Here is a 12,840-nt window from a genome sequence, read left to right as displayed (position 1 = left end):
CTATCCTGTAAGAACTGTAGAACTAACTGTCGAATAAATAGGAACAATGGAAGACACAATTTCAACTGTTCTTCCATTCTCTTATTTGTCTTTGTACCATTATTGTTCTAATGTGGACCCAGCTGACTGGATTTTCGCATAGCTCCATGATGACGCTGAATTTAAGTGTGTGGAATGCCGGCCTTCATGTTTACAACATGGATATGTATACTGCCAAACAAGCAGAACGGTTTCACCTTTCCCTCTTCAACTTTTGTCCACTGCATTTCATATCCCATGATAGAATAATATTCTAAAAACTCTTTTCATTTCATTTTCTCCTCTTTCTCTTCATCTTTTTAAGCATCAGGGGACCTTAAGGTTGTGTCCTCTGGCTGTGTTTCTTCGTGTCTAGTGTCGTGGTGCGCGTGTTCATGTCAGTACTTGTGCCTACTGTGGATCGCATGCTTTAGCCCTTGACTGGACACAAAAACATTGCTCACAAATTCCCCACAGCCCTTATGTGGATGAGCATTGGGGATCCTTGTAAAGTTACCAAGGGAACCAAACAACTCAATACAGATTTATCATATGTGTTACCAGTTCTGTACGAAACAAATAGGAAATAAAGGCCTTTTAATTACCATGACTTGTGTGTTGTCTGTGCCTTGTCAAGCATCTGTATTAAAGTAAACAATTAAGAAATATGGCAGTACTCATATCCAACCATTTTCAACAGATTATCAAGTTTATCAAGCATGTGATCAAACAACAGCAATAGCATCTCACCTTTACGCTCTCTTAAAATACATTGTCCACTGTAGTTGCTTTGATATAGACACAAAGCTGCATCTTTCCTTATTATTTACAACATTATGTAAAGAGATAGCTGTATTGGTCCTTGAGGAAGGCACATGTAATATATTGTACATACAGATGGGCCCGAGAGTTGGTCCCCGGGCCATCAGACCTGTTTTACTGGCAATAATAAAAGACAGCATTCGTATGATCACATGCAGCTCTATTTGGTTTCCAAAGCCACTATTGAACAAAAACACATAAAAGTATTACAAGTAAAAATACATTTTACCTGACTAAGGATGTAGAACGATTATAAGCAAAATGCACAAATAAATACGAAAATATTCCAAAACATATCCAACTACTGTGAGATTTTATATTCTGACGCTGACAACCACACTTCAATCTGGAAAAAGCTGGTGAGCAGCTCAGACAAGCAGTGTCTATAAAAGGACATTGTAGCATTGGGCTGAACTTAGTTACATTCTAAACATTCAACAACACCTGTGATCACTAACATGCCAATGATCAGGTATTTTGTGTTTGTGTCATTCTAATTCACGTGCCATTTTGACAATGTAGGGAGGTATAATACTATTTAGATCAAACTGTAATAATACTGTCATGAACTTTTTTTACGATTACATATTTATAAACATAATACTGATCAGTAGTTATATGTCCCTACTCCATTGATGACAAACATACTACAGGAAGAAGCATTTGCTGTGCACAATAGAGCAACTAATACATATTTGTGAAGCCACGGGGATGTTGGCATGATACACACTGATCTAAGTACTGGTCTATGCACCCCATGATAAAATAACAGAACCCTTCACTCATTATATTCTCTAGGAATGAGGCCTGAAAACCCTACATGGAATAATCCCCTGTTCCATATTACCCTTTGAAGGTGGGTGAATGAATGACTTTGCCATAAGAAAAGAGGGGCTAGGAACTGGGGATTGTACCTGGGCAAGGTTCCTCACGACACACCTGAGCAGCACTGGGTAACACTGTGAACATGAATGTGACATGTTAAGGTGGTGAGTGAGCTTCTGGATGTGATCTCTTCTCTTCTTTACTTGGACAGTTTGCTGATGACTCGGATCAGAGCCCCGTTCTCATCCTTCAGTCTCTGGTTGTCAGATTTCAGCTCTGTCAGGACCTTTGGGTGCAGAAGCATACAGAATACCATTAGGTTAAAGCAGTAGTTGCCTACTGAACACATTTACTGATGGTTAAACATATTCAACAACAATGAATATCATATTAACTGTCAATAGTAATTTATACAACCAATTTCTAACACTTTTTTCCTTTTGGAATGTGACCACTAATTGAACACCAGACAAATGAATGAAGTAAATGATTGAAGCTGGACAGTGCTGGATGTGAGCATACAATGAGATGAGTGGATCTGAGTGAGTGAAAGTAAGGAAGACAAACAGAGGCAGCAGGATAAAGAAAGAGAGAGGGAGAGGATGGGAAAGAGTGGGAAAGAGAATGATGAAGGAAGGAAGATAAGAAAGAACATCTAGGTCAGTTCTTCCACAGCATGAGTAATGACTAAAAATAACCACAATATTTTTCAAAATGTCCCCTATCCTCCATAGACTTTGAAATGCCTGGAAGAAAGTGGATCTTATACTGTTCTCTAAAACTCGTTTGGCGTTTCACTAGCAGTATTTGGTTTTGCATGATGTTTTAACAGTGCATAGTGGTGATGCTTCTCAGAAACAAGCAGTGTTTGTCCCTGCTTCTACAGAGAGAAACATAGACACACACACACACCCTATTATGCACATGTTTGGAACAGAAGAAAGTGGTTAATACTAACTGAATGCTGAATGAGAGCCAATGAGCTCAGACATTCCACTCCCACTGAACTCTGACAAACAGAAGAGTCCAGAATGTCCCATTTCTTAAGGATCCCTAATTCTGCATTCACGGTTACAGCATGGTAAAAACTGTCCAGTGCTACCAGTGCTGAGATTGGACATGTTTATGAATTTTCAACAACCTACACTGCATTGACACCACGAGTGAAGTGCACAGTGCAAGTGTGACGGCACAAGCCTTGCCACAGTCCTGTTAGGGGTTTCAACCATGCAGCATGGATGTCTCTAAAAATAGACTGAAAGACATGGTCACGAGATGATGTTGAGAGAGAGGGAGGGCGCAGGGGGGTGCCCTCTTATGGCCTTATGAGAGTGACTCAGGGTGAGGTAGTGGGAGAGGCACAATGGTGGGACATGGAAGGAGAGAAGGAGGGAGGAGGGGACCTGCCTGAGAGGAGGACAGCAGGGGAAGGAGAAAGAAGCAGGAGAACCGAGTGGAAGAGAAGAGTAGGGCAGAGGCGGTGTTGGAGAAAAGGTAGAGTTGGGTGCAGAACAGAGGAAGGTGGAGCTGGGGGGTTGGGGGACTACAGGTCCTCTGTCTCAGGCAGGGAAGCCAGCTCAGAGAGGCGGGCGAGGACGCGCAGCATGGCCCTGTTCTCAGCCAGGAGACGCTCGTTGCCCCTCCGCAGGGTCTGAAGCTGAGCCAGAGCAGGAAAGGCCTGCACACAGGAATACACATACAGATAGAAGCAGAGTGTAGGGGGAGAGCCCAGTGCAGAGTCGGAACCAGTTACAGACAACATACGTACACAATGATCTAATAACAGCAGCTACAAACATACACACAGACTCTCAATCAAACATACCCACATTCTCTTTCTCTCTATCACACACACACACACACACACCACATTAACATGTACACAAACATCATAGAAAAAAAACACAAAGAAAACAGCAGAAGAAAAGGCTAGGCCAGTACAACTGTAGGTTGAGGACATACATAGTACATAGTTTGCGTCAAGCTGAAGGGAATAATAAGTTCACAAGAACCTGCCTCTGATTCTGTAAGACCACCCAATAAGTTATAGGTTAGAGGAATGGAAATGATTCATTTCCCTCTCTCCCTGGCAGGGTTTGAGGTAGACCTCTGTGGAGAGGTCTGTGGTTTGACACTATTCCTTGGAGAAAACCACAACACACAAAGGCACACGTGGTTGGAAGGGAGGCCTCAGAGGCTTCCTACATAAGCACAGCTCAGATGGAATGGATAGAAAGGAAAAAGAAGAAAAAGAAGAAGGAGGAGAAGAGGCCCCGGATGAAGAACTCAGGGAGGATATCAAGAGATCCAGCTGCTGCTTACAACCCTGAGGCATTTTTGAAGACACCATTAGTGGTTGACTTTTTTCTGGGACTGAAAAATGCATGGGTTTAGCTGTTTGTTGTGTTGTTGACGTAAACCTCAGAAGAACCATAATCATATGTAAAAATGTGTTTTAAAAAAGGGAGGAAGGGCAAGAGAGTGAGAAACTCAGAGAGAGGCATACAGTAATTAGCTCTCATTATGTTCTAATGATGTTCTTGGACATTTAACCATATCAGACTTCATTGTTATCGGAAGGAGCACCTAGAAAGTATGTAGGTCAAACATGTCTGAAGAGGGAAAAAGAGGAAAAGAAGTGCATGTAGTTTTGTGGCCATGGTCTTGAGACATGTGAATGCTCTAATTAACTTTGCATGTGGGTGTGTTTGCCTGTGTTAATCTGTGTGTGTGTTTTTGTGCGTGCTCACACGTGTGTGCATGCCCAAGTCTTTAGAGTTACGTGAGGTGACAGGCAGGTGTCAATCACTTGTCCATAACGACCACTCACCATCCCCCTCCCCTCCCCTGAGCCCCCGCCCTGGGGGAGGAGCTGCTTTCAAGGCTGGTAACCACAGCGAAACCTCATTGGGGCTTCCTGCTGAGGTAACCATGACAACATGGGGTCAAAAAACTCTCCCACATTGTTAGTAAGGGAAGCCTGCTGACCAGAGCAGTCATAACTTTTTTGTTTTGCTAAGGGTGCTTTGGATAAAATGATCATCAGTGCTCAATAATCTAAACCTTGCGACATAGTTCCTCTCAATTTAGGCCAGATAGTTGTGTTTTCTCTCTCTTTGAAATGCAGAATACACACACAATTAGTGCAAGAATGTCTAACAAAAGCAGGTCCTCTGCTTTTGGCCGGAGCTGGGTATTCATCAGGAACTAGGTCACTATGTTCACCAGCACCAGAACAACGTGCTGAGTGGAGCAGCAGACTCGGAACAGCCTCCCTCTTTGAGCCAGACAGTGGTGGACCCAGTAGGACACAAGGGTAATGAGCCCAAAGCACATACCTACTTTCTCTCTCCCTCCCTCCTACACCCTCACCTGCATTGCTGCCCAGAATACAGCCCCGTTTAATAAAAAAATCGAAGGTTTTAGGTTTACTTGATTTACCTTGCTAGACACACTGGATAAGCACTGGTATGCACTCTTGGAGCCGCTCTTATCCATGCAGTTTGTCAGGCAAGCTAAGTCAAGCACGACAAAAATGATGCTCAGATCAGGTCTGTCACTCACTTCCTGCAGATGAACTGCCCTTACCTTCAATTCGTCCTCCATGTCTGTCACTCTCTTCTCAAGAACCTGTTTTTCCTGAGGTGAGGAAATGAGAGATTTTTAACAACAGTTCATAGAGTGAATTAGGACGATGATGTCCAGATTTCCAAGCTGTTTTCAAGCCGTTCCAGTCTGGGGACGTGGACACGGACAGGGAGAAGACTAAGAAGAATGTAGATGTCAAGTGTCAAAACTAATAAAGACCATGAAAGATCAAATCGACCAGAACACAATCATGATGATAAAAGCAAAAAAGTCATAAATACCCTTTTTTCAGATTCTAGTACACTGGATCTTTCAGATATCCTGTCCTGTTTCTGCAAGAAAGGACATTAAGAGTAAGTCATTTGTTACACCTATTATTCAGGACATTAGAGGTTCAGTAATGAGAGGGTGACTTTACCTGGGTGACTTTCTCCAGCTGTGTTCTTATCTTGGCCAGCTCCTGTTTACTGTCGTCTAACCTGGACTTGAGCTTCTCATTCTCTGTCAAAGCCTCCTCGTACATCTGCAAAAGAACAGTGTCCATCATGCATACACCATGGCTCTACACGAGACAACAAACTCTCTCCAGACCAGATGTAAATGGTGCTGCCATTCACCCCCTTCTAGGTCATCTATGTATTATTAAGTACACAAGACATTGGACGTCTTTTTCACTACCTTCTTGTAGTCTCTGGGACTGGTGTCGTCCTCCTGCTTGTTGAGAGCTGCCAGCCTGGTCTCCCTGCGTGTGTAGGAGCTGGTGCGCCCCAGCGGTCTGTCTGAGCCGCTGTCTGCCCCACTGGAGTCCAACCTTGGATAGGGAACACAGGCCACCGATGTCTATTCCATCTCATAACATCTCATTACACAACCTCTTTTGTTTGTAGCTTCAAAGGAGTGCAAGACAAAAAACAATGAATGAAGGCTTACCTTGATACCCTGTCATGCTGAAAAATAAAATATATGCCATATCAGTAAGGTACAAAAACAAGGATTTTAGGAATTGTTTTAAACAACTTTTTGAATGACATTAAAGAGGAAATACTGTTTGGAACCAGCAAGGAGGTTGGAATAAAAATGCATTATACGTACGAGTATCAACCAGAGACTACAGAGGGGTATAGTTTTCCATAAGGAGAAAAAATACAAACGCATACGTGTTAAGGTATGCAGGTTCCAAACAAAGGGATTGCACACACAAGTGAGCTGGCAATATACCTCACCAGACCCTGCTGTGACATGGTTCACATGGGTCAACCTTCTCCGGAAAGCCCCGTTAATCTTTTAGAGGGTGTTTGCCACGCAAATGCCTGGAGCGCAGAGATGACATAATGTCGCTGAGAGGCTGAGTCTCAATGAGATCCTATTTACTGGGTGAAAGAGTCCAACAGATGACCTCAGGGATCATGCTGCTGATATAATAGTGAACTGGCATGAGCCATGCTCTTGCTTTGATTGGGTCTTCATGGCTGCCAAAAGCCGAAGGTGTCTTACTGACACTCATTTGGTTGAACATAAGTGTTCCAAACACTACTAGACAAAACCGGATCTGTACCCCACACACAACACTTCTCACCAGACTAGATGAAGCCAGGTGTTAGTTTTGTGCAGTCCCACATCTTATCGGACCTTCTGTCTCTACTGCACACACTGAGCTCTGACTGCTAAGGGCCAATAAACACGGAGAATATGGCTTCTAATCTTTGTTCAGATCTTCTGTCATTTTACATTCTTGGAGATTAGGAGCTGTTTTGTGGTCTGAAGGTGGGTTGTGAATTGCATTGTTAAATGGCCACTGGGATCCTATCCTGGTTGGAATAACACTACATTATACAAATGAATATGCCTGTGTGTATACATTGTGTCTAAATCTAGACATGAAACCAAAAAAAGAACACTGAAACTTAATTTTCAGTTTCCTGAGGATCAACTAACAACAAACCTTTTGAAAGTTCCATAAAAAAAAGGTGCATAGTGCGTGTTGTTTCCCTTCCCCGTTCGTGATTGTTTATACAGCACAGCCAGAGCTGCCTGTCCTTATGTGGTCATGTCTTAGACGCCAGCCTCCATCCAGGAGGGACATAAAGACCCCAGCGACCTTGAAGGGAGCTGGGCCAGGGATGGAGCCAGGAGGAGCTTCTCATAAAACAACACTGGGTGGTCTGATCTGAATACACTGATACTGCGTCAAACACTGGAACCCAATCTGAGGCGCTAGCTCCCTGTGAACAAACATGAAGAATTGATGTCACAAAGCATGTGAGATTAAGGCATTTATTTATCTCAGTGTTTCTTGAAGAGAAAACAAGAACCAGTGCCAAGTGTCTCACAGTGGTTATGGATGCTGAAATGTTATAGGCAGACTGCTCACCTTCTACAGAAGCATCTGGCTTCGTTAACTGTGGACAATGAGTGCTCGATAATGTAAGTCTTGCTGAAATTATTGAGAAAAACAGCAAGTAACAACAACAGTAAGCTGTATATACTTTCTGAGGAAATCAAGGCATCGTTCACAAGTTCTGGCCAATGTTGCTGTGAGATTATATATATTGAGAGAGAACCAGGATTTGTATTTCAGGCTCACTAAACCATCGAAGGCATAGAACATGCCTGCATAGACATTCCACCAGGGTAAAAATAACAGAGCCCCAGATTGATGGAAGCGGCCCCTTAACGTTTGTGCGCCTCGACCGTGGGCTCTCTGTAAACAAGGCCCAGGGGTTTGAGGCTCGTCAGGTCAACAACGCTCACTCCAGGGGTCTGCATGTGGGGGTGAAGGGGCCTCACTATGCTGCTGTGCAAGGAAACACCTTAAACTCCTACAGAAACTGCTCTGTTAACAGCACTCCCAAGTATCCAGTACAAACTTGCCATCCCTCCTAAACACCTTGTGTCTTCAGTTGTTATCGGTCTCTGTCCTTAATCTGAGGGAGCTAGGACCCCACTCTATTCCTCTGCCTCCTCCTCCTCACTCTCTTTCACAGCCTCTCAGACCCTGATGCCCTCAGAGCTAAATGGACTTCCTCTTGATTCACCCCACTGGAAAATGTGAGGGCTTCTCCATCCAATGGGATAAACTCCCTGCAATCATGCAAACCTCTTCCTTTCTTCTCTTCATATCTTTCCATTACTCAGAGTAATACTGTGTAGAGGCTAAATGTAAACAAGTAAATTATCTAATCTGGTTCAATTTTTACTTTCCAGAGTTAGGGTTAGCAGGACAGGCCAGATGTGCCCAGTTGTCTACTGTATGTCATTAGCATCGTGTCTGAGGCAGATGTGTTTGTCTGTTTATAGTGTGGCCTGTTGCTAGTCCACAGCTGTGTGCTGAAATATACCAGGAACTCATCAGAAACATTGAGGAAATTTCTAAAAATATCACAACAACAATGTGCCCTTCAACAGCTTTCTTTTTGTCTCAGGCGAATACTGCCAAAGAGGGGAGGCTGACATCATGGAAACTTCATGCCTCAACCCCGCAGGCAGAAAAAAACATAAATGACAGTTATTGAAAATAAAATGAACATAAGTGTGGCAGTAATACGAAGAGTTTCTCAACAACTCTACTCTAGGTACCAACAATATTACATGAGCTATGCACCTGCTTCTAGTATATCTCAAGCCAGATTAAAACTGAAAATAGTATCATTATAGTCATCAGTCTTTAACTGTCTATCTGTTTCAACTGTGCAGAGTACACAGTGACAAAAGTGTGAAACGTTAACACATACTATAGAATTATTCAACACAACCCCTGTGAAAATGCCACTCTGAAAAACAACAAAAGGAAATCACAGATGGAATGTTTCAATCTAAAAGTATTTTCCAGACTACACGGCCGCACCAGAGCTCAATGCTCTGGGGCAGAAACTCCCCTCCCCTGTTTTCCCCTCCTCTCCTCTTCTCCTCTCCTTCAAGGGTCGTCAAACACTCAGGTGGTTGGCAGGGTTACATGTCCGGTCATGTGTTTAGGAGCCTCTGGAGCTCCAATCTGAACCACTTTCTCAAAGCAACAGGCAAAATTGAGCATTTAGCTCAATGAGCTCTGAATCAAATTGAAATCAGTTAGAATGTTGCTGCCATCCACTCCAACTTCAAGTTCAGGTTACAACTTACACAAACGTGCACAGCAGCAAACAAAACACATTTCCCAAAGAGCTTAAAATTCTGGGACGTGAAGAAAAAATACAAAATCTTACTCTGAAGTTCTTGGCGGTGGGTGACGGAGAGGAGGGTGGAGATTCGGACAGTGACTTCCTAGTGCGAGACAGTTCCTTGGTGCGTGGGTAGAAGGATGACATTTCTTCAGACTCTACCCGAATGAGGATGGGACAGGATGGGCAGGTTGTGCCTTTACAGTACCATCCACTTAGATGTCCAGACAGCTGCTGTTCAGACACACAGATCCTCTGATCCACTCAGGCAACAACTGCGCAGACACCCATGGCTGCACTCACAGGGGATCCTCACCAACAGGTGTGTGTGTGTGTGTGTGTGTGAGAGAGAGTGAGAGTCAAGCCGCACAGTCCAGAAAGCAAACAGCAGCTATGTTTGGAAAGATCACAGATTTTAGCTGTCCTTCTCCAAAGCACCAATTGCGAATCAATCATGAGATCACTATGAAAACAAAATAACTATCTCTCTCGGATACAGAGGTATAAAACTGAAAATTTGCCACGCCCTCTCAAAACTCTCTGTCTTATGTAAAAGAAAAAAAGGAATTCTCACACCTAAGATAAGAGCAGTTCTCAAATGTCCACAGAGCAAGGTTGGTTCCCGATGCTCTCTCTTTCCATGTTTCCTCTAAATATACAAACTCACTCTCCATCTCCTTCTCTCTCTTTACCCCTCTCACTCTTTCTCCTCCCCTGCTCGAACTCTCTCAGTCCACTCCTCTCACCCCCTCTCTCTCCCTGTTCACTCAAGCTCTGGCAGTGCTGTCTGGCACAGTGCCAGAGGCTCTGCTGCGTACGGCCTCCACTCTGGGCTCTGGGGCTCAGGGCTAAAGCTGTCCAGTGATGTGGACGAGGATAAGAATGGGTAGTGGGGAGGGGGGGGGGGTTGTGAGCAGGCAGCCAGAACTGGGGGCTGAATTAGAGGTCCCAGAGAGGGTCATATTTGCCACCAGAAGAGTCGTGACCAACCACTGAGTGGTCAAGTAACCCTGCCCTCCATAGCACGCTAAGGGAGAGGAGGGTTTGGCAGAGTGTAAGTATTGATATCTATAGTAAACACAGACTGATCTATTTAATCTACTTGCAATGCTGCACTGGACAGCCTTGACATTGACATCACTGTCTAGTTTAGGACAACACATCAGAAGTGTAACTTTATTATCACCGTGAACGATTATGTGTTAAGTTACCTAACACATAATCTCGTCGGCAATCCCTGAATCAGAGACCAGTGGAGTTTTGGAACAGTGAAATATGAAGTTGCTGTGTGCATTCTTCTCCATCTTACACAAGCATAACCCCTACCATTCTCCCTCCCTGCTTCTCAGAGTCAGCATAGGCCAGAGGCTTGCTGGTACCTTCCTTTTATAGAGAGGTTTGCAGCCCTGTAGCTTTCCTGAGTTCTTATTTCCCATCTACTGGGGCAGAAAGGAGGAGAGGGAGAAGTAGGAGTGAGAGAAGTGACGATAAGAGAAAGTGTGTTTGTGTCTGAGTGAGAGACAGACAGACAGACAGAACGAGAGAGAGAGAGAGAGAGAGAGAGAGAGAGAGAGAGAGAGAAAGAAAGAGAGAGAGAGAGAGGGAGAGAGAGAGAGAGAGAGAGAGAGAGAGAGAGAGAGAGAGAGAGAGAGAGAGAAAGAGAGAGAGAGAGAGAGAGAGAGAGAGAGAGGATGAGTGCTGCTGGCACTTCAGATCTGAGCTCTCATGCTCCACTCCCAAGCTCTGACCCACTCAGAGGATAGAGGTCTGGCTCTTGTTCTCCTTCCTCATTAGTAGTCATGTAGTCATTAGTAGCTTCTTTTGGGCTAGTGCAGTCACTCACCTGCATTGGAAATATTGTTGTGTACAGAAGACTTAGGATACAACACACAAAACTTAAACATGTGAGAACTATGAATAATGGTGTTAACTATGTTCAACTTTGTTTTGAACTATTCATATTATTTCTCATAATGACACATTGGGCATAAGCCATAGAACAAAAGCCAAATTCTGCCGATGGTGGTCTTTTCATCCTGCACATTGAGCCTCTTTTATTTAAAGTCAGGGTGTGCTGAGGAGCTCTGCCTTTTGCCATGTCATGTCGATATCAATGATACATTATGTGATCTTTATGTCCCATAGTTTAAGATAAGCACTGAAGAAGTTTCACATACATCATGCCCTGAAACAGGAGATTCCAGTGCGCCTGTGTGTATTGTTCTTGTGCAAATTCACCCATCTTCACAGACCATCTGTGGAGAGTTTGAGTTTCAGAGAGCTCATCGGGAAGTCCAATGGCTTCCCTGTGGCAGTGAACTGTACTGGCCCTGGCTGTGGAGACTGGCCTTAGGAGGCCTATAAAGACTGGATTTCAGCTGCAGTTTTTGTCGAACTTATATGACTGGACCCTCTCTTTCTCTCGCTCTCTCTATTTTATGAGTTTCCATATGGAACATTCTCCTACATCTCCTGACAGGCTTTCCTCTCCCGCTCTAGCTCCACTTCCTTTGAATTCCCCTCATCTTTCACACTCTTTGAAATGAACTCTTATGACGTATTTTGGTTGGTGTCATCGGTGTCCTGCCATGTGTTCTCCTGGCAGATGTGAAGGGCTATAGGCTGAAAACACATGGTCCCATACACATCTCTGCATAATTGTATGGAACCCCAGTGTGTTTACATTTAAAAAGATTTTTCACAACCTTGCATACAGTAAAACCAATCATACCTCGAGATAATGTCTAAAAGCATTACATTAGTTACCTTACAAAGTTCAGGACGTGCAAGACCTCTGTCTGTTTGTGACACAATGTACTACGGTTGGGTAGCAGGGGTGGTGGGGTTTAAAGTAGGCCTACATCAGTAGCCTGGAGTTATTCCCAAATTGTTACTGGCAAGGAGAAGTCTGTCCTTGTCCACTTGTGACTTTTTATTGTATATTACATACTTCAAAATGTTCCTCCATCGACAGAGTGGTGAATTATTTGGCAAAACATGCTTTCCAGAAATCATAACTCACAATATAGTTTTTTTTGTTATTAATAGACACACACACACACACACACACACACATATACACATACACTGCTGTAAACAAAAACAGGTCACTTAATAGAGATACAGAAAACATCTGTTGTCTCACAGTCGCTGGGCTGTCAAGATCTTTTTTGTGGGGGACAAGCTGAGGCTCACAGATGGGAGATGTGGTCTGTCTGATGTCACAGTGTGCTCAAAGTTTCTACACTAGGACCAGTCCAACCCGGCTGCTCCATCACCTCTCCATACAACCCAGCTGAGCTCTATGGCTCCTACTTCACTTCATCTTAAACAAATAAGTTGAAGGGAACAGGAGGCTTTTTCTGATAACTTCATTCTGCAATCCCCAAGAAGAAAGAAGACTGTCAGCTACGTTCATCTCTGCAGCTCAATC

The 12,840-nt window shown here is 43.8% G+C and overlaps 1 protein-coding gene across 4 annotated transcripts; it reads right to left on the bottom strand.

Moving 5' to 3' along the window:
- Window positions 1-708: 708 nt before the first annotated feature.
- ppp1r12b (protein phosphatase 1, regulatory subunit 12B) lies at window positions 709-10,240 on the bottom strand. 4 transcript variants are annotated; one of them, XM_084680081.1, is made up of 8 exons: window positions 9,453-10,240; window positions 6,184-6,200; window positions 5,932-6,064; window positions 5,672-5,776; window positions 5,535-5,585; window positions 5,254-5,304; window positions 4,496-4,585; window positions 709-1,951 (listed from the first exon to the last, which is right to left on the bottom strand). In XM_084680081.1, the coding sequence occupies exons 1-7, from the start codon at window positions 9,552-9,554 to the stop codon at window positions 4,544-4,546; spliced, it is 501 nt and encodes a 166-aa protein (XP_084536207.1). In that variant the 5' UTR covers window positions 9,555-10,240; the 3' UTR covers window positions 709-1,951; window positions 4,496-4,543. The 4 variants fall into 4 exon arrangements, with proteins under 4 accessions (XP_084536207.1, XP_084536208.1, XP_084536204.1 ...); XM_084680082.1 differs by lacking the exon at window positions 4,496-4,585 and having other exon boundaries at window positions 709-3,343; XM_084680078.1 differs by lacking the exon at window positions 4,496-4,585 and having other exon boundaries at window positions 9,453-10,239.
- Window positions 10,241-12,840: the final 2,600 nt, after the last annotated feature.

This window comes from Hypomesus nipponensis, chromosome 18 (assembly GCF_054491055.1).
Source record: "Hypomesus nipponensis isolate SF chromosome 18, ASM5449105v1, whole genome shotgun sequence".
NCBI lineage: Eukaryota > Metazoa > Chordata > Actinopteri > Osmeriformes > Osmeridae > Hypomesus > Hypomesus nipponensis.
Note: the sequence above shows the minus strand (reverse complement) of the source record. Positions and strands in the feature narration are given on the sequence as shown.